Source organism: Calidris pugnax, unplaced genomic scaffold (genome assembly GCF_001431845.1).
Source record: "Calidris pugnax isolate Ruff unplaced genomic scaffold, ASM143184v1 scaffold111, whole genome shotgun sequence".
In the NCBI taxonomy this organism is placed as follows: domain Eukaryota; kingdom Metazoa; phylum Chordata; class Aves; order Charadriiformes; family Scolopacidae; genus Calidris; species Calidris pugnax.
In genome coordinates, this window is record NW_015090872.1 from 3521541 (window position 1) to 3544176 (window position 22636).

General features: G+C 44.8%; 2 protein-coding genes across 3 annotated transcripts in view; one reads left to right on the top strand and one right to left on the bottom strand.

The window, feature by feature from the left end:
* MED12L (mediator complex subunit 12 like) overlaps positions 1 to 22636 on the bottom strand; it is a 151588-nt gene that overhangs the window by 61804 nt on the left and 67148 nt on the right. The window lies entirely within an intron of this gene.
* GPR87 (G protein-coupled receptor 87) lies at positions 916 to 16350 on the top strand. 2 transcript variants are annotated; one of them, XM_014945922.1, is made up of 3 exons: positions 916 to 1214; positions 14158 to 14293; positions 15314 to 16350. In XM_014945922.1, exons 2-3 carry the CDS (start codon positions 14254 to 14256, stop codon positions 16348 to 16350), a joined length of 1077 nt encoding a protein of 358 aa, XP_014801408.1. In that variant the 5' UTR covers positions 916 to 1214; positions 14158 to 14253. The 2 variants fall into 2 exon arrangements, with proteins under 2 accessions (XP_014801408.1, XP_014801406.1); XM_014945920.1 differs by having other exon boundaries at positions 14158 to 14290.

Genomic DNA, 22636 nt, shown 5'->3' on the forward strand with positions numbered 1-22636 from the left:
GACAAAAGCCCCTGGACACATGGCCAGGTGAAGCTGTTCCCCACTGCAAGGAGGGAGCTGGTAGGACCTGCTCCTGCTCCAGCTCCTCACAGGGCTCCACGCAGCTGCCGAGGGCACCTATGCAGACAGCTATCCAGTCTCTGAAGAGGGGAGCTGGGATTCAGTCTCTCAGATCTTTGGCAGAAAAAAGGCAGAACAGACAGAGCAGTCCAAGAAAAGTGACTTGGCAGCCATTGCTCTCATAGCATTAAGATTATTTTTTCTTTTCTCCTTAAGATTTAGCGAGGGTGATATATATTTGCTTTCTTTTTAAGAAGGCAGCAGAAATGGGAAATTGACCACCTCATTCTCTGCTGACATGAAGCAAAATTTTGTCCTAAAATAACTGCTGCCATGATTATTTCATTGCTCTTAAGGCACTAAATTATCTTACTCTAAATATGTGTACACCCAGGACCACTGATGACAGGACCGCAAGACTCAGCGGGCTGACAGACACCATGACAGTAAAAAGTATGCAATAAACAAACAGCCTAGTCATTTTACCTGAAATATTTAGTTACAGACTTAACATTTTGCTTTCATCCTACACACTACTTAGAAGAGAAGATCTGTTAAAAGCACAATTAAAGATGTCTAAATATAGTCAAATTGATAACTGACATGATAATCTCGATTAGCAGGTATTTGCATCTATCCAGCACAGGATTTTTCAGTATCACATTAAATTCACATTTGCCCTGCAGGCAAAACCGTATGAACCAAGAGACGCGGGGCACGGTTGCGCAGGTTGCTGTAGAACACGACTGCAGCCTGTTCACAACGTCTCCCTGCAGGAAGGCTGCTGCCTTCAACAGGCACTAACCCACCTCTCAGGTGAATCACCGTCTGCGTCCTGGGCGCCCCAGCTGCTCCGGAGCCAGGAAGTGAGCGGGAGCGCGCCGCTCACCTACCCTGGCATGTGAGTCATTCCCAGGAATGAGAAAGCCAGTTGCTCCAGTTGCTCCTGGCCAGGGGAATTTTGACTCTCTGATCAGGTATCGCAAAATAAGGCATCGGAAGCAAAAAAGCTTACTTCCAGATATGGTTGGTTTAACTACCTTATCGCAAGAAACACCCTCGTGCCTACTGTAGCTTCAAGATGGACTTTGGAGGAGTCTAAGGCGCTTTCGAGATGCAGCTCAGAGAGAAGTGGAAGGCGGCAATGGTGACAGGTAAGTGATCTTTGAGCATCTGAAAAGCGTTTGATAAGTTGTTCTGTGAATCTTCTTGCTCTTAATCACCCTCAAATGAAAACAGGAATTAAGATACAGTTGCTGAAATCCAGATTTGGAACCATAAACTGAGTATCAGATCAATGAAAAGTGTGAAAAGTTCTCAAAATAGTGCAGCTTTACTAACCTTTTATTCATTCATTAAACGTTGTCTTGTTGTCTTTCTCCCAGTGGCAAAAAAATGGTTTTCTACTAATCATTCCTTCTTAGATATGAATCGAAGTGCAGGAAGTTCAATGGTTTCAGTAGCCTCCTGACAAAGTTTAATTCATATCAAGTAAGATTCAGTAACTAAAACATTTGGTACAAAAGGTTTGTACCATATTCCTTTTCACCTCTTTCAGTAAAAGAAAGCATACTTCAATTCTCTTAATTATATTATACAGAATAAAGGTTCTCTTCCTTCATACTTAACTCAGATCGTGTTAAAACTTGTCAGGTTCACTGGAAAAACCACATAGCTCCGAACAAGCAACTTACAAACTATACGTCTGATTAGTCTCAACGTTTGGGAAATGTGTAAGGCACTTTCAAAAACCTATGTTGTTTAAACAGTATTTTAGATTGAAAAGGTTATTCTCAGTTATGAAGAACTGAAAGTGGCAGTGCAATTAAAGGTTTTTTAAAAAATGACCTGCCACTTGTGCATTGTAGGGACTGTAGACATCTGCCTTCTCATTACATATGCTTGGTCTGGAAACACTGGCAGTGTTTCACCTTTTTTCCATCTTTTTAAAGAAGATTCTGCAATCTTCTTTAAAAAAGGGAAACCAGGAAACTCAAGCAAGCATTAAGCTGATGTCACGTACTCACTCCCAGAAGCACAGGCCCTGGATCACATGAAAGCCGCCAGCATTTCTCTGGTTAGGAGCCTGCTCTGGCGGGCACCTCGCTCTTTGGGTAGACAACCAGCTCTCGGGCACCAGCCAGACGCTTCCCTCTCCTCCCTCACTGCTCTTTGGGGAGAGGGAGCTGGGAGAGCCTGGGGAGAACCTCCGGAGCGGAGGATGTGGGTCAGCTCTTGGATGAGGGAGAGGAGAGCAGAGGAGGAGAGGAGGGGAGAGAGGCCGAAGGGCCTGCAGGGACCCCAGAAACAGCATCTGTTTGCATTAGGGGTGCGTGAGGAAAAAAAGCAGCACGTTTTCAGCAGCACCAGCCGCCGATTCCTCCTCCCTCCCCGCGGAGGGTTGCCTTTCCCAGCTCAGCCCTGCTGTCTCACCCTGGCTCCCCTCCCTAGCTGCCAGGGCTCCCCCGGGGCAGGGCGGGAGCGGGGAGACCAGCTCGCCCAGCACCTGCACCCCACAGCCCGTCCTGTGCTGGCACGCACCCGTGCTGGGCGCTGGAGCACCAGAGCTTCCAGGGTTCAGGGGCGTTGGGAGCCACCAGGATCCCAGGAGCATGGCTGAGCCGGGAAGACACTCAGGAAGGGCAGGCAGAGAGGGAACGTGCACCAGGAGGAAGGTGGCAAGTCACAGTCCAGAGTTTGGCCAACACTGGAGGAGCCCTTCAGAGACTAGATGCTCCTTCTCAGCTGGGAAGCCTACTCCACTCCGAGATGAGATATATCCAGGAACAACTGAAGGGGGAAGCTCCTTCTTCTCTTTTCAGGACAAATCACTTGCTCGCCTCCAGACAGCAAAGTTCTAATAGACCTACTGTTTGACCAAGAAAGCACTACAAAAAGCCAGTCAAGACATCTGCAATAAGACTGTGGCATTAAACCTGAAGTTTGGAGTATTTATTAAAGGTTTGGAACTAAGTGAAAATGAGCCAAGAGCTAAGTAAATCAAGAGCTGAGTAAACCAAGAGCTACAGACCCGCCATACTGCTGTCCATACTGGGGCTCTGTAGGAAGCCAGGCTGCAAGGGACACTAATCCCAGTGCTCCCAAGAAAGCACTAGAAGAAGTCAGTGATCTTAATTCCCACATTTCAGTGGTGTTAACCCTTCACAACACAGAAAGTTACAGTACCTTCTTAAACAAACAAAACCAAAAGAAAATCCTCCCACCCTCAATTATCAAAAGTAGGTTTCCACATCTGACCAACGCTGAACCTCACATGAGATACTACAATAACCACTACTTCTTGTTTTTCCTCGGGAGAACGTCAGTGACATATCAAAGTGACAACTGATGACGAGCAGTACAAATCAGGCTCGTGTCACCTTCACTGCAGCAGCAGCTTCTGTCACTATCCAAGGAACAGCCAAGAGCTGGTGAAGCAGTTTGGCCAGATGCACAGCGGCAGCTTCCTGCAGCTGGCACCCTGAAACCCTGCCTGGATCTGCCATCCGTCCGTCTGTCCATCTGTCCCTGAGAGTGGGGACTCTCCAGACTGCTCATGAAAAATCAGGGTTGCACCAAGCTGAACTTCTCCCAACCATACCCCAAAATCCCCGTGTCCTTTTCCTTCCTCTTTGAAATAGTGGCGTTGCTGCAAGTAACTAACATGCTTCATTGTCTCGCAGCAAGAGATACTGAAGCACAAAAAAATAACCAGCCGACAACAGCAGATGAGGAGTTTTTTGCCCTTTTGCCATGTGAATTAGAATTGGATATAAAAAAAAAAAAAATCAATCAGAAAAATCAATTGAAATTGTTTCAATGCAAAGTAAAACACCTAAAAAGTGAAACCACAATTACTTAGAAGTTTAAATGGCACCATCTACATGCATGTACAAATAATAATTTTTCCCCACGAGATATTTTTTCATAGTATCCCCACCTTGAGAGACGTGACAGATGAACAACAGCCAGAGCTACAGTGGATGAAGGTGCAATGCGATCAATCACATACCTTCTTTTTATTTCTTTGTGACCCAGGCAACATTTTGACTGCTTTTTAAAGTTTCATTACGAGCTTTTTACTTAAGGTTTTTCATTGCATAATACCAATAATGAAACCTAAAGGCTAATATTTTTAGCAAAAAGCTCCAACCCCTCTAGCCTGACACCCAAGAGAGTCTTTGCCTTGCTGGTGTGCTCAGAGCAGAGGGCCCGGGAGGTCTCTGGGCTGCAGAGGGACCCTGGAGAGGCTGCATGGCATGGGGCTCGGCGGCAGCACCGAGCGGAGCAGCCGGCTGCCGGCTCACCTGGACAGAAGCCAGCTCCTCTGGAAGGAGCTCAAGACCACCCAAGCACCACATGCTGAAACTTAATAACCAGGTTTTGCTTTTTGCCCAAACTATTGTGTTTATAAAGCTTTTCAAATTTAAAAGACTAGCACTTCGGGATAATAAAGCGCACGGGATAAGTAAGGAACAGCCTATGGAACTGAAGGGGGATTATTTGACAAAGATTTCTGTGCTGCCCATTGTGCCAAGAACAGAGCCCACGAAAACACAAGCAGAACAGGAACAGAAAGGCTGGGAGAAAAGCTTGTGAGGAGATAAAAAGAGGGAAAAGCTGAAGTTATTCTGGAGAAATACATGTAAATATGAACCTGCTTCTGGCCTCCCCCTTGGAAAGGAAGACTAGAAATGCGACGTGGTGAGAGATTGAAACTGTGTCTTCCAAGCAGCAAAAGAATCATAGAATGGTTAGAGTTGGAAGGGACCTTAAAGATCATCAAGTTCCAACCCCCCTGCCATGGGCAGGGACACCTCCCACTAGAGCAGGTTGCCCCATCCAGCCTGGCCTTGAACGCCTTCAGGGATGGGGCAGCCACAACTTCCCTGGGCAACAACTGCAAAAGAAGTGCAATCCAGTGGGATGGAACAGGGACAAAGTCTGCAAAGGACGTCAAACTGGGTGATACCCCAAAGGGTCGTGCTGCCATCTAGAAAGACCTCGACAGGCTGAAGAAATAGGCCGACAGGAACCTCATGCAGTTTGGCAAGGAGAAGTGCAAAGTCCTGCCCCTGGGAAGGGACAGCCCCCTGCACCAGGACACGCTGGGACGCCAGCTGGAAAGCAGCTCCGCAGGGAAAGACCTGGTGGACAAGTTGAACATGAGCCAGCAGCCTGCCCTTGCAGCAAAGCAGGACAAGAGCCTCCCAGGCTGCATTAGGCAAAGCACAGCCAGGAGGGAGAGGGAGGGAGCCTTCCTCCCGGCTCAGCATGGCCAGGCCACACCTGCAGTGCTGGGTCCAGCTCTGGGCTCCCCAGTACCAGAGAGACACGGACATACTGAGCCCAGCACAGGGCCCCAAAGACAGCTAACATACTGGAGCATCTGATGTACTGGGGGGGCTGAGAGACCTGGGACTGTTCAGCCTGGAAAAGAGAAGGCTCAGGAGGATCTTATGAATGTGTACAAATACCTGCAGGGAGGGTGCAATGAGGACAGAGTCAGGCTCCTGTCAGTGGTGGCCAGGACAGGCCAGGAGGCAGTGAGCACAAGCTGACACTCAGGAGGCTTCATCTGAAGACAAGGGTTTTTTTGTTGGTGGCAGTGTTTTGGTCTTTTTTTTTTTTTTAATTACTGTGCGGGTGTTCAAACCCTGGAAGAGGTTTTCTCCCAGGGAGACTGTGGAGTCTCCATCCTTGGAGATGCTCTCCACCTGACTGGACATGGTCCCGGTCAGCCACCTGCAGTCAAATGCTGCTCTGAGCAGGGAATTGGCGCTGATGAGCAACTGCCAAAGGCAGTGTCAGGAAGGAGTTGAAAAGACTGGGGGTGCCAGTGCTAACCAGGCAGCAGCGAGCGCGTGGTGATGATGGGGGAGAGACCAGGACCACACTGCTCAGAACTTCAGGGCTGCCACCTCCACCTAACCCTGCTGAGTGCCCCGCGCATCTTGCACGGCATATTCTTAATGGGGGTTCAAAGAAAGCAATTTTATAGGGTTACGATACAGCTTCCACTATCAGCAGGTTTTGTGCAACCAGAAACTAGGATCAGCAGGATCTTCTAGAAAGAAGCAAAGGAAACATTCCAAAGTTAATCCTTTCCTCCCATCTAATTAGAGGCTGCCATGCTGAGAAAACATTCATTATCCCGACTCTGCCAACCATTGCATTGTGCTTTCTTTCTTTAAAAAAAAAAAAGGGGGGGGGAAAAAGGCAAGCAATTGCAACACAGAGCTCCTCTTCCACCACCAACAGCCGTTTACCTGCTGCCCGGTGGGATACCATTTCTGTTGGCAGTTCTTTCCTAACTCTTTGTGTAAAAGCAGTTGTGGCTGAAAGGAGACACAGGTTAGCACTGCACTTCAAACTACACCACTGTAGGAATGGCAGTGGAAGCACTGGCCTCCTCCACAGAAAAGACCAGTGGCATAAAGGCAGTTGCTGCACTCAGCCTGCACAGAGCCAGGCACAACACAACCCACCAGGGCACCACAATAACCGTGTGACAGTTGTTTCTCCTTTTTAGTCATGAAAAATGCACATGCCTGTCATTAATGCACCAAGGGACTGGAAAGCAATTCCTCAGTAGCGCTTAGGAACAACGAGGCATATTCAAGAGGAAATAGAATTCATGCATCTTCGGCTTCTGCAAATAAGTTTAAAAAAGAAACAGTCTGACAGTCAGGATTAGCAACGTCTACTAGATTTCGTAACCTCTGCATAGAAAATCTGAGTCAAAATAAGTGAAGTTAGTTAAGTAATATTAATCTATGAACTTTTAATGAGGGACAGTTCAAAAGACAGAAAAAAGAGAAAACTTGATAGTTCAGGCAGCATCTCAAAAAGGTCTCATTTCAGAGCTATCTCATATAGGGGAAAATAAGGGTTCATACTCATTCGCTTGAAATGAGAAAAAATATCAATATTACATTTGGACACAATATTCCAAAAGTGACTTTAAGAAAATTAGGTATGTCCAAATTTTTATATTTTTTTTAAGTGAGAAAGCAGTGTTTTCCTAAGGGCATATTCCTCCAAAATTGAGAATTTTGCACATTAAACAATTCTTAAATTAAATTAATACTTAGTGCTACACCCAGTTATGGGTGCAAACCGAATGTGAGATTTCAGACAACACCTGGAGTAAAGCACGGGTAGAGATTGATGTAAGAAAGTGTAAATGAGCACATTTAGCTGGTTACTCAGATGCAAGGTAAATCTCGCACAGGCACTGGAACATGCATGGTGCTTGTAGCTGTCATACACAAAGGACCAAGAAAAGCGAAACCCCAAATTTCAGTAAGTGACTGCATGTGGGAAGCTCTACAGTTTACAGGAATGGGGTACAGATCATTTTTCTCGGAGACATCTCTTGGGCAAAATGACCGTGGGGAAGGAAGTCTCCGTTAGCAGCGTGTCTCAATGCGGATGTGGAGGGACTGCTGCTCCCACGCGCCTACCGACACGGATGGCGGCTCGGGGTTCGGATGAGGCTTCCACGGGGAGGGATGGTCCCTAACCACGGGCGTCAGGTGCCTTCTATTGAAGACAAATGGACAGGACAGGGCAGGGACAGGATAGGATCCTGGAGACAAAAGAAGCTGCTCCACCGGCTGAAGGCAGATGGAGGCAGCTTGCCCGGGGCCAGGACGCCGTGCTGTTCAGAGACACGCGAGAGAAGAGTTAGGCTGGAATCGAGAGGGAAGTTCAAGGAGGAACCCGAAAACCAAGAAGGGTTTTTTTACTAGATACTGAAGCAGACGAGAAGCTTTCTGAGCAGAGGCAGTGGTTCCTGTTTCTGGGTATGACTAGGACAACGAGCACCGTAAGCCACAGCTGAAGACAGTTATACCCTAGTTCTTATTTTTCAGCCCCTCTGCAATTAAGCATGGCAGTGTTTCTGCCTTATGGGGAACTAGTACATACTGTCTGCATGCCCCTCCGCCACCACTCTCCTAGGAAGGCGGGCACCGGGAGCTGAGGGCACAAAGCCCCATGGAGGGCTATTTTCACCCTCTCCCCAGCCACCTCACGTTGAAGCAGTTCCTGGTTTGCAGCAGCCAACACGTGCCAGCTGGCTGAGTCAGACACGCAGGATGGTGGACACCACCGTTTAGCTCAGTCAGCCTTTAGCAGGCACGCAGGAGAGGGCACTTGGGGTTCCCACCAGTGAAGCAGAGTGCGGCTGAAGCCAGGGCAGCCCTGGAGCACCCAACCCATAGGAGGTATCTCCCAGGATGGAGATCCATGGCCTCCATGAGCAACCTGCACCCATGTTTGACCACCCGCACAGTAAAAAAGCGCTTTCTTGTGCTCAGATGTAATTTCTGAGTCTCAGTGTGTGCCCACTGCCTCCTGCCCGGTCAGTGGGTGCCCCTGAGAAGACAGAGCTGGGCTCCCCAGACCAGGGAGCCATGCAGACTGTTGAGCCCCTCAGCCTGCTCTGGGCCAGGCTGAACCACCTCAGCTCTCCCAGCTCCTCTGCAGACGAAAGACACCATGCTTGGTGCATGATTACATCTGAGCACAAGTGGTCAGGGTTCTGCAGCACCCAGGAGTCTCTGACTAACACAAATCCTGGCATTACACTAGTTCTTGTCACCGCTTGTGCTGCTGCCAACAGCACGGCATCTCCTGGCACAACCGGCACAGAAGCACAGTTCCAAGGACGGGGATGTGACAGCTAGAAAAATGTAAAAAAAATAAGAAAGAGTGCAAACCACAAGAGAGTAAGAGGTGCATACTCACTCGCTGTAGGTACAAATTCCAACAGGAATATCAAGTTATTCCACTGTGCATTAGCAGCACATTAACATACACTTTTACCAAAAGGGAGACAGACAATTTTTAACAGAGGCCTCCAAGGAAGGAAAAGGTGGTAGTGTCCCAGTTATTGGGATTGGGCTTTCTTTCAGTAATCAAGAAAAAGCATTAAGGAAGATAAATAGATGCAAGCAGGGAAAAACAGAACATCAAGGCTTGCTCAAGTGATGCAGTACAGGAGCAGACTGAAATAAAGAAGAGAGCAGGGACACAGGCTCCATTTGTCTGCTTGCAGAAGCTTTATGCACACATACACTTACAGCCTACATCAATGCTTTTTTTCCCAAAAAAATCTTTAAAACCAAATCACTGAGTTAATCACAGCCACCCAGTAGCAAATTTAATAAACTGGCTCACATTTCTATTGTTTACATTAACTCTGTCATTTACCAAACTTTATGGTGATGAATGCAGATTGACTGGCAAGAAGTCACACATCAAAAAGCTCAAATAAAGAAACATCACTTAAAACTCTGCAGCCCTATGACCTAGAATATCTAGTCTAGATCACAAACAGAATTTTCTAAATTTTAAAAAGTTGTAAATAAGATGAGGAGTGAGCAATTAGAGTTGAGGATATAGAATTTCTTTAAACAGTGAGGCAACTTAAAGCCTTAGTCATTAGAAAAACTATACAGTCATTCCCTACCCATATGACACTGAAGTCTGCCATGCAGCCTATTAATTTCTCATCTGAGGTTCTATCAGTCATACATATAAACCAGTCTATCAACATTAGCAGTAAAAGATTACCTCATCTGTGAAACAGTGTGTACTTATATTTAATGCAGTTGACAGCCTTTAGGGGAAAAAAAAAGAACAACCAACAACCACCAAGTGCATAAACTACAAGAAGTATAAAGTATTCTGCTTTAAAGAGCTACTTAAACAAAGGAGCCACTTCTAGTGCATCTTCAAAACCATATATTTATATGGAAGAATGAGACAGCTGGTTAAAATGAAATTGGTCAAAAGAAAAGTGTTTGGAGAACTGAACAAGGAGTAGAAAACCAACCTTGCCCAGCACAGAAATACTGCATTCAAACAAGAAAAAAAGCCACTATCACACAGTCAGTGAAAAATTAGAAAATACTTTAAAATACTCTTGAAAGAGAAAGCAGTCTTCATCTCCCATTCCAAGAGAACACATGGAAAAGGGTGAATTCTCCATATGTGGTAACTTTCATCCTACTCCTAGAGACTGCAATATTGTAGTCTTTATCTGAAAAAATTAAGTTTTTGCAGTACAGCGATACACTAGATTTGACTCAAATGAGCCTTGCTCACCCACCCTAGCAGGTAAATAATGAAACCACACTACTCCCAAGTGCTCTGTCTACCACAGTATCCTTTCGCCTCACTTAGGTAGGAAACCATGGAAACACCTTTGGACTGGTGAGCCTGAGCAGGACCACCTCTGTGTTTATCAACATTCTGTCACATGACCAGCTCTGTGCAGCATCGTGCCTACACTTATCTGCTGCTCTGCACAAACCTGTTTAAGACTTTAAAGCTTCAAACTACAGCAGCATAAGGGAAAGTCTTTAGCATATAATTAGGACAGCCTTTGGTAGGTGTTGTCTCTAACATCCACCCCGTGTGTGCACCAAAGCCCCTCTGCTGAGCTCAGCTGTGCCAGCGAGGCAGGATACAGAACGCTATTCAGGGAGCTTAGCTGTCAGGGTTTACATTTGTGGAGTCTACTGCTTTGTTTTTCCAACCCATATCTTGTTGGGATATTTTTGGAACAAGTTTTAACATTAAAACCATCGGGAATAAGATGACACAGATATCCATTCTGAGGCTCGATCCTAATTGGTCTTCAGGAACAAGAAGCAAGCTCCCAGTATGGCTTCCAGGTGACCTGGATTTCCCTGGGCAATTAGAGTGTGAGGATGTGACATCTTCACTGGCCAGGAACATGCACGTGGCAGGGATCCCTCACAGTCAGTACTCTGGGCAGGAATCAGCAAGCCCCTGTGGAATTTGCTAAGAGTAAGCAGCCCTAACTTGGAAACCATATGGGATGTGATGATGCTGCTCCTGTCATCCATGCAGCACCTTCCTGTGCTGTCTCTGGAAGGGACAAAAACAACCGAGCAGCCAGGATGCTTCAGCCAGCATGGGTTTTGCATAAACTGGGGAGATCAGCAGGTTGCACCTGAGCGGACAAGTTGCAAGACAAGCATGGGAGCAGCACTGATACTATCAAACCCCAAGAGGCACAGGAGAGCCCATCAGAGACTGGGGACTGTAACACATTCCCCAGAGTGGTAAGATGCATGCCTGTCCAGGGAGAGCCTTCTGGCACAGCGGTTTAGCCATTTCTGGTCCAAGCGATCCCAGTCCATCTGCAACATTCTGCAATAGTTTTCAGCTATAAAACGACAGGCTAAATCCCAAGACTCAGACTAAGAGCCCTGTGGATTCAAGTAACAGTAGCCAAGGAACAAGACATTACCCACAAAGAGGAAGGAAACTGGATTTTGATTCACGGTCAATAGGGGCTTGAGAGTCTTAGGGATGTTGTGGATGGCCTGTCTCTGCTGACAGTGAAGCACAGGATGCAGATGGGAATGTGAATGGTGGAAGTTAGAGGGAGAGACCAGAGGACAGCTAGGAGACCCCCTGCAGCAAAGGAGCTTTCTCACCAGCATCAGAAAACATCCACCAGTTTTGTGACGTAAGAGACAACCTTTGGAGAGTTTAGGGGCTGTCTGCACATGAAGAGGCATTCATAGATAACCTGGTATTAGATATTTAAGGTCTCTTAGTGACAATATCCACCTAAAATGATGGATACAGAGGTGGAAAAAGGAAGGAGCCTTTTTTGACAGGATTTAGAGCAAATCCCTTTGGGACTCAGAGTCACTGACAGTACCTGAGAAGTCCATTTAGCACAGATCTGGTCCCCAGCGTCATCAAACCCTGGTTCCCAGGCTTACAGTCAGCAGTCACACTGCCTCGAATCTCAGGCAACACAACCGATGCTTTACTGACTCCTCTGAACTCAGGATCTGGGAGAGAACTTGCCTGAAGAGCCTGGGAGCAGGGAGCTTTCCAGGGACCAGGAATTACACAGACTTATACGGAACTCTGAAAAGCAGGGAAATAAGCATCGTATTTGCATAAGAAGATAGATATGCATCTTTTCATAAAATCACATACTCTTTTGATCTCTGTGCCTCCTGGGCAAACAAGGTTATCTGCAAATTATAAACAACAACAAAAAAGCGATAGGTTACTGCTTCTCAGACCAAGAGAAACAAAATATCTAAAAAATCCCTGATGATATCATTATGGATCCCAGTTATTATCAGAGCGAACAAGAAGCCAAACTGACAAAAAGCTTAATATCAGAATTAAAATTTTTACTAGTGCTTTAAAATGGAAGGATTTGCTTTACTGCCACCTAGTGACAATTCAACACAGCTCGTAAGAGTGATAATCATATAAAACAAGTTTAGATCTGCAAAAGAGCTTCAGTAATTTTATCATCTGTTCATTCCCATATGAGAGGCAGTCAGGTCTAGTGTAATTGCTGAGATCTGACCTACTTTGCTGGTTTTCCTATCAAAACTTGTAAACAGAAAGGGAAGCATGGAAAAATTAATGCATTTGCACACTGCAGGAGTAAAGCAATAATCAGGAATATAGTCTTAGGAATCAGTGTTGTCAAAACTTCTTTGAACAATGTCAAAATACTATAATGCCATCACAGCGTAAATAGATTCGATAGTTTTTCTGTATTCCCTGTAGGCTGGCTTGTGAAGCACTCCATTCAAAACCACGAGAAAGGAACAGGAACTTAGAGTTTCCACTCCAATTTGCTGGATACATTATAAAGTTATACACAGATCTTATAATTACACATGAAACTTTTTTACTTGAAGAAGTGAGAGATGATAAATTTAAAAAAAAAAAAAAAAATCCACTCTCAGGCATTTGTCACTGAAATGCCCAAGATCAAAAATAAAGAAACACGATGTCCAAGCAAGGGATGTTGGAATAAGGTCAAGGGCCTTTACCAAGGAGTAAGAAACCAGCTGTAGCAGCAGATCATATCAAAGGCACTAAGGCATTAAACCAGCATGTTCTGGCAGTTAGGAGACAAACTTCAGCTACTGCCGTAACTGGAATGGTATGTTTGCAAATACTTGTACACTAACCTACTTTTAAAGCTGAGAAGGGTGGTCTAGAGATACACGCCTGGAGACCATCAAATCCAGTATGAATTTAAAAAAAGAACACTCTTGGTCAGGCTGTTAGAGACTCACTAGTCACAGTCCAGGTTTTTGCAAAGGTTTAGTCCAAATTTTTTGAAAAAAATCAAAAGAAGGAAGACAAGTTTTAGAAAGTTGAAATCCATCTTATTTTTACAGAAGTTAACAAACTTGAAGTTTACTGAGACAAAAAACCCTCACAAGATCATGTAGCTAAGGACAATAAATAAAGCCAGCTACATACACACTGGCACCGATCCCTGTGAAGCACCGAGGAGACAGAAAGCGTGTTAGAGCTGATCCCAGCACAGCCTTTTGCCACCTACCTGGTGCAGATGTAAGGAGGACCTGAGGAAGTGAGAGCCCAGAAAATGCTTGATGAGGTGTTTCAGTGGTGACATGAAACCAACCACCATGAAACAAGCTTTTCTTAAATATCATTTGTAAAACAGCGCACAGTGTTTGTCAACCAGATTCAAGGAAGATTATCTTAACTGGCGCAGATACAGAGAAGGGCCAGTATCTTCAGGTCTTACAGAAACAGGAGCGGGGTTTGAGCTTGCTTCATCACAGTACATGAAGTCTCAATACAGTAAAAAACATATGCAGAGGGGTAAGTATCAGAGATGGAGATGGGTTCTTTAAATGAAAGGCACTGGTACAAAAATACACAAGACAAAGTGGCCAGAGACATTCAGGCTGTTAATCAGAATAATGTTGCTGAGTACTACAGCAATAAGGCTCCAGTACAGCTTTGTTAGTGAGTTGGAGAAAGGGAAATAGTTTTAACAGTGAAACTGACAGGCTTAAAAAAACTAACACGGCAGGATGGCCTGCTACGATGCAGCAGACACGCAGCTGTACATGAAGATGTGGCAACAAAGACCTCAATTGCAGAAAAGCTGTGCAGTATCCAGACATCAGCCCATTCACTGGGAAATCTGGAGGATGCTCATTTCACAAAGCTCCTCTCCATGAGAGGAGAGGAGGTGAAGGTGAGGTCTTCTGGTTTGCTTTGGTTCTAATCCCAATTTATTTTCCCCAGAACGTAATGCTGGCATAGCCCATGCCGCATCCTGGATCTACAGCTGCCAGTGGGACTCCTGAAAAGCATTTTGACTGAAAACCTACAGCAGTGCAAATGATGGGGTACAATTTGTCCTATGGAAAACTGCCAGGTAAAATAATGTTGGAAGTTTAAGTGATTGAGAAGAACTGCTTATTGTATAACTATCAGTTCCTATCAACATTTTAAAGAAATAAGTCATTTCAGAAAAGGCTGTCTAAATACGGCCAAGTGCTGCCCCCATGGGTGTCAGTCCTGGTTTACCACACCACACCAGCCAAGTTTAAACAATATGAGATAAAATGTGCTGTAGTTTTATGAGAGAATTTATAAGTCTGAACTTTTTTTCACAAACATTTACACATGAAATCTTAAAATCCCCAGAGGCTGTAATTTTTAAACACGCTTAAGTAAGCTAAGTTTTAAATTAAAGTTTTAATAGGTCCAAAGAGTTTCTTCAGAGTCCTATCTCTTGATAAATAGATCATCTCAGCTCACAAAAGCTGCGTTCCGCCAAGACAGCCGAGAGCTGACACCCTGTAAATTTGATTAACAGTTCATTAACAACAAGCTGGTATGCAGCTGCATTTGCCCACACCCCTACACAAGGGCTGGCGTCGGGCACTGCAGACCTCAGCTCGCAACGAGGGGAGCACCCAGCTCCGCTTGATTCACTGGCTCTCTCTCTGCAGAGAGATTCCAGGGTAATTATTTTCTTCAAATACTGTAAAAATGTTTACTTACGCACACCCCCTGGCTGTGTTGCTGCCCATCACCGTGCAGCACTGAGCCCACCAAGCCAGGACCCCAACCCGCAGGGTGACAGCAAGGGCGGGCAGGGAGCTCCTGAGCAGTGGGAACCTCGGGGATATACACACACTCACACACCACGTATCTTTTTGCCTGTCAAACTACTTGAAGAACCACCTTTATATGTCATCGGGAGGCACAGACAACGTGCTCAGAGGCTGGCAAGCCACAGGCACATTTATTTTGACACATGCAATACTCAGGAGCACTCTGATAAACTCAGGCTTTCTGGGCTGGTTAATCCCAGAAGCCTCCAGTTCTGAAATGGCCCCATTTGTAAAACACCAGAAACATACTTTAAATTTGTTTTCCCTCATTTCTACAGATGATCTTCTGAGCCAAGACAACATCACCTCACCCAACTCCACAGCAGGCTTACTCGGGAACTCCACACACAACGAATTCACCACCATTGTCTTGCCTGTGCTTTACCTCATCATCTTCCTGGCAAGCATCCTGCTGAACGGCCTAGCAGTGTGGATTTTTTTCCACATCAGAAACAAAACGAGTTTTATATTTTACCTCAAAAACATCGTGGTTGCAGACCTCCTCATGACACTGACGTTCCCGTTCAAGATAATCCAGGACTCACAGCTGGGACCGTGGCACTTCAACTCTTTCCTGTGCCGATACACCACGGTTCTGTTTTATGCAAACATGTACACCACCATCGTGTTCCTCGGACTCATCAGCATCGACCGCTACCTGAAAGTAGTGAAGCCTTTTGGAGACTCCAGGATGTACAGCATCACCTTCACCAAGATCTTATCTGCCTGCGTTTGGGTTGTAATGGCTTTCCTAGCGCTACCAAACCTCATCCTCACCAACGGCTACCCGACAAAGAAAAACGTGGACGACTGCATAAAGCTGAAGTCTCCCTTGGGAGTGCAGTGGCACACAGCTGTCATCTACATCAACACCTGCATGTTTGTAGTGGTGCTGATAGTACTGATAGGATGTTATATCGCGATATCCAGGTACATTTACAAATCGAGCAAACAATTCATTAGCTCATCAAGCAGAAAGCGAAAGCATAATCAAAGTATAAGGGTTGTTGTGGCTGTATTTTTCACTTGCTTTCTGCCATATCATTTATGCAGAATACCCTTTACTTTTAGCCATCTAGATAAAATTTTAGATGATTCTGCACATAAAATCTTGTATTATTGTAAGGAAATGACACTGTTCCTGTCTGCATGTAATGTCTGTCTGGATCCAATAATTTACTTTTTCATGTGTAGATCATTCTCACGAAGGCTGTTCAGAAAATCAAATATGAGAACCAGGAGCGAGAGTATTAGATCACTTCAGAGTGTCAGAAGATCAGAAGTGCGCATATACCATGAATACACTGATGTGTGAAGTCACCTGCACAGAGACTTTTGCTAATTTGTGAGAATGTTTGTATATCGTGTAAATAAAATGTATCTTTGGGTATCTGACCACGGGAGTTCATTAAGGAATGTGCAGACATGCACAGCTTTTCTGTTTCAGCTTACTAACACCCATCTCAAAATTCAAAAGCTGAAATCTACACAGAGATCGGGTTCACTTCAGAGGGGGTCTGGGGTTGTTTCGGTTGGTCAGTTGGTTTTTTTGAAGGCCAACAGAAGCTAAGGATGCCTTCAGCTCAGAAAGCAACCTGGAGCTCCAGGAGGCTCCAGTCGAGATGGACAAACTCTGGCCTTGGAGCAGGACCCAGTCGGACAAGTCAACACCCCTGGGGTGCAGCAGATGGCCACTGAAGGGTTTGCGGCAGGTAAAAGAGAGGGAAGGAGGTGGCTGCTCCTGCAGAGACCCCTTGGTGCCCAGGCAGGCAGGGAGCTGCAGGGACAGGACAGCCGTGGGGCTCGGTCTGTCCACACAGTGCTTTGCTGCCGGCCAAAAATGTCTTGACTTTCTCTCTCGGGCATTTGTGGTGCTGGCAGCACCATCTCATCCACAGATCAATCCTACCAAAGTGCTTCTCATCCCTTCCAAAATGTTAAACATAAAAACCACCAAAGACTGTTAAAACAGCTTTTACTTCCGATTAATCTCATTCTAAGTGAAGACACAACAAAAAAACATCCCACATGTGACAAGACTGAGCCATCAACATCAAGCTGAAAATACTGCTTCCCAGCATTTTCTGTGCCTGCTTAATAAAACAGAAATGAGATTTAAAGCATTAGGAATTTTTTGTTCAAAATTTTTTACAAATTCAGCTGCTTTCAACTCTTGGACACAATGACTGTGTGTGATAAACAGGTGAAATCCTTTTTGGAGAGTAGCTCAGGCAACACCTTCAGGGTATTATTGTGCACTGTGGTACACACAACGAGAGCAGAGGAAATACTAAAGGAGAGCATCCGAAATCAAGGGAAGAAGAAAGAAATAATAAAAAACCAACATAGCAGCTGCTGCGTGAGAAAGTGTTGACTAACAACTACATTATCTAAAAGAAGAAACCAAGTCCTGGAGAGCTAACATTGACTGGGACACCCTGTTTCAATGAGATTTTGGCAGGCTTCGCACCATGCAAGCTGTCTACAGCACTTCAGATTTGTTTATAACAAGGGCAGAAGAAACCAAAACCACTTGTCACAAGCACATGCACAAAAATTCCCGAGCTGATTTTGCACCAGCTCATCCTGACAGAGCGGGACAGGCAGCCAAGCTGGCCAGGGCACCCACACCAACAGTGAGGTGAAGACCACAACGGGGTCCAAGGCTGCTCCAGCAGCTCCACCGCCCTGGGAGGTGGGGTGTGGGGACCTTTCAGGGTAAGGCAGTGGCAGAAGGACAAGTTTCTCCTCCTTTGATGGCATCTATCTCCCACTGAGCATGCCCCAGGTGCCTCTGTGCTTCTCGGGGACCTTGGAGCAGCTCAACCGGAGCCCAGACGAGGAGCTCCCCAAGGGCTGGGAGAAGGGTTTGCAGGGGGGCAGGAAACCATCCATCCCCCAGGAGCATGAATTCAGTCACCTTCAGCCAGCGGAGACCACCCAAAATTCAGAGGGGTTCAAGAAACAGCCCGGGTACACGACTAACCCAGCACACAGAGCACGGGTGGCCTTAGACCAACACCTCCTCCCTTGCTCTGCAGCCACCCAAACATCCTCAGTGCGCCTGCAGAAATCGGCATGGGAGATATATTTGGCCACTCAAGGCTACAAAGATGTGTTTGTATTTAATCCTGTGAAGGGAACAATGTTTACATGAATCATTTTGTCCTGTACTTCACCATAGATTAAATCACATTTGTTTAGAGTAAAAGCTGCTCATACAAAAAATAAACAGACAACTTTAAAAACGTAGATTTTAAGGAGCTGATGCGTGTTTTGAGCAATTAATTTTTATGCATATGTTATGCAATGTAGTGCAATTGAACAAACAGAAGATGGCAATAGTCCGTCATCAAGTGCCTTATTCATATAAGGACTTTCCTTTTACTATAGAAAAAAATGGTTTGACAAGAAAATCCTGAAAATGCAGCATTCAAATAACAAGATAAAATACTGCATGAGAACACCTTTGATGAAGTTTTCTACTGAAGCAAGGGTTTCCTTTTTTTTTTTTAAACACTGCTAATTTAGTTTTAGATTCTCTTTTATGCATAATGAAAAAGTTGAAGCATAAGTATTCTAATATTTGGATTAATGCAAGTAATATAAAACTACTTACATTGTTCAAGGAAGATTATTTCTGGAAAGGAAGACAGGATATTTTGGACATTCATTCTACTTTAAATAAAAACATTTTAAATAGCTCAAAGACCACAGAATAAACCCTGTTTTCCAATCAGCTCTGTAGAAAACTGTGTTCACGTACAACCTCAAAGGCTAGTTCTGGGATCAAATTTGACATTTTATACTCTTAGGGGTCTATGCACACACAAAACCATATTAAGAAAACCATTTGGGGGACTAGGTTGCATAGTTTAAATTCTTGCAGGCACCACATTACATGGAATAGCATACTGGGTTGGTTTTGTGAAATAGTAATATTTAGGACTGGAAGATCATTTATGTACACACAGACACTAATAACCAAAGACTCTCTTACTAGGTCTTATATGGTTAAAGAAAACCAAGACTGAGTGCTTCTGGTCTCCCTTTTACGATGCAAGTAAATCACAGAAGGGTTTATGGCTTGTTAAACTGCACTCAATAATTACTGTGTTAAATTCATACACACACACCACCACCCCCACTCTCTACTTTGCAGCTATTCCCCTTTGCAACACCCACAGGAATGAGCACGTACAGCTCATCGCTTCCACTAAGGGAGACCACTACACAAAACCTTCCAATAACAAGATCATTCATTTATGTGGCTGCAACTTTTTCCCATCACACTCTGTGCCATCCCCTCCACAAGCACATCACCCCACTGCCAGGCTAACGGAGGTGGCTCATGCTGCTGCACGTTCCCTCATGTGCTCCATGGGCTCAGCATGCAAGACTGATGGGTAACATCGTATTTTTACTTTCCTATAGCCTTCTCCAGTACTAACCTTTTCCGCTGACTTTTTCTGTGTACTATAAAGCCTATCTTCATTAACCCAAAAACATCTTTTGCCTTGCAAGAAGGCACAGAGACCCACGACAACAAGTTTTACATCTGCTTAGAGAGAGATGCTAGACTCTGCAGGCAAACTGTGAACGATTCCATCCCTTACCAGATGGAACTACAGTCGAGCCCATCACTAGTGGAGAGGCTATTTGCAGAATAACTGTGCTAAAGATGAAGACGGCTCTTCCCACCTTCATTGCCCACTGCTGCTCAGAAACCATCACCACTCGCACCATTGGAACTGATGCTCATGAGCCAGCTAGTCTTAAGGCTGCTCGACCACAGCCAGGCTATGGGTTTCCACCAGGCTCCCTGATGCCTGGCTTCATCCAGGTTCTTCCATTCTCAGCAGTGCTCCAGCTCCTCCTTACCACAGACAACAAGAACTGTGCCCCACAGGCTTTGCTGAGCTGACTCCTAGCAGAAGCAAATCATAGAACCAGCACATACCTCCTAAGATTAAATTCAAATATCTTGACTACTAGACAATATTTTAAATATATAGTATAACAGAGTATTTCTATATATAATGTATGTACCCTGTAGGATTCATCATATATATACAGAGCAAGAAAACTTCAACCCCTCTCAGAATTGTAACCTTATTCCAGGTGGATGGTGGAATTCCTACTCAACTCCAGCAAAGCCCAAAGTGCTACTTCATTGGAAGCATCCCTGTTTGTCCCCAAGCAGGGACGCAAAGTACAAGTGAGGAGACTGCAGACCAGGCATATAGGATTCAGGATTCTCCCCTCACACAATGGTGGAGCCTGCACACCAAATGGTGAAGCACAGTGATGGCTGAAAACATGACCAGATGGCCACCTACATCTCTTCCAGCATGCTGCCTGCTCTCCTTACAGGATGCACATGCACACATACTACACTTTGTCACTACCCACTTCTTTTTTAACTAAAGGCTGCATTTACTTTGGATTTCCTCCTAGGAGCAACAGTACTGCTCTTCCCTAGTAAGAATTTTATACCAAAAAGCGTATTACCCAAATATTACAACACTACCCAAAGCAACTACACCCGAGGTGATGCCCTTCGAAGAATGACCTGAAGATACCCTTTTCCAGGGGACCAGGGAGAAAAACAACCAGTAGCTTCTGGAAAGCATGGTCCCAATAAGGGATCAGTGGGGCATCCAAATGAAATCCCACACTGGGAAGGGAAGATGCAGCCGTGCTCTCCCAGCACAGAGGCCAGCCAGGACAAGTCTCTGCTCTGAAGCCTGACAGCTCGGATGCGTATAACACTTCATTGCAAAATCACCCCCAAAATACGTTTACTTTATCTTGACAGGATGTATCTGTGATAATCCTTTATCACTGGTTTACACACACACTTACATATACAACAATTCTTTGAAGATGCTGTTTGTGAAGTATTTTCCCAGGGCTAAAAATGCATTACAAAACAATGTCCTAGTCCACTAATACCAGAGAACTATATTTAATTTGTCTGGATTTTACAGATTTGACATGGAATTTTTCTCCTTAAATGTTCTTCTTGAAAGACAAAGATACAAGAAACTTTGCAGAAAAAGTCTCAGGCCCTGACCTATTGCTGTCATTTCAGAGAACCAATCAGGACAAAAGCATGTGTAAATTTAGGTTTTGCAGTCTGAGACTCCCATTTTTTATAGGACACTATACATGAAACATGGTGGAGGCACAGTAACAGATCAGATCCAAGAATGCAAGGAGCACACAATTTGTGAACATATGTGATTTTTTTTCACCTAGGAAGCCTTGCATTACATTGCAATTGAGTAGCCCAGCCAGAACTCCCCATGCCATGGGGTTATTGTGGAAGAAATTATATTTGAACACTTACTTAGAGACAGCTTCAGACCACCACCTGTGCAAGATTTTTGTCACTACATATATTATGCCATTGACTTTCAAGGTTTCTCTAGCAATAACCGTGGCTAGCCAATAACTGTCTCTAGCCAATAACTGTGGCTTTCCACCAGTGCAGCTTCTTAGGCATCTTAAAAAAAGGAAACTAAAACCTCAAAAGTTCTAAAAATGTATTTTTGTCTTGATGCACACCAGAATCTCATGAATTAAGCAACTGTAATTGCATAACCGTGACCGGGCTTATTCAAATGTGCATCAGCCCCATCCCTCAGCTCTCCCCACTGGACCTCATTGCCACCCTGTAAAGCAAAGTGTTTGCATCGTGAGTGACACTGGTGTCATCCGGATGTGGCCAAAAACCTGATGACTAAATTTCAGACAGACCCTTATAAGGCCTCTGAAGGCCATTCAACAATGACGCATAGACATCTACCCATCAGCAAAACAAAACTAGGCAGAAGGTATTTTTGCTGGCGGCTTTGATAGGGTAAAAAACAAAATCCCGGAGTCCTTCAATACTTTTGTAATTAGCATGCCTTCTAGCAGGATTATGCTACAAAAATATTTATCTTGTTCATCCTGCTCACGGAGCTTGGCCACAGATACAATACAATCTATGCATTTTCATATTTAGTAGGGTTAGAAGCACCGACTACTTCCTTAGAAGGTTCTGATGATGGGGCACAGACCTACAAGAGGTTAGTAGTCAGAAATACTGCTTATATAGGGCAATGGTTTGGTGGCATAAGATCCTTCAATTAGAAAAATTCAAGTCTGAACCCATCAGCCCCATACCTGTTATCAAAGGCTTTAGAGCTGCCATCCCAACTTGCACTTCTGTGATCAGACATACAAAGACTCAAATCACCACCACTACCTCTTTCAGTCACTAGATATGCTCTGATACACCACCAGTTTTCTCCCATCTCTGTCTATGGATCTGTATTCTCTGGATCTGATACAGAAGCCCATCAGCAGGACCATAACAAAGGCTTGCTTTCATAGGCAGTGAGCTCGGACAAAAAGTTCAAATTATTTTCTTAATAGAACAACAGCTTGATGACAGGAAATGAGTTTTGGATTTTAGGGGAAGAAAAAGACTTGTATGGCTAAAGGTAAAACACATTATCTGTTGTTAAGCCACCAAAAGTATATGATATACAGTGGGAGTCTTCTGGCAGTCATGCTCGTTGCTTGCTTTCTAACCCTTTGGAAATAGCAGC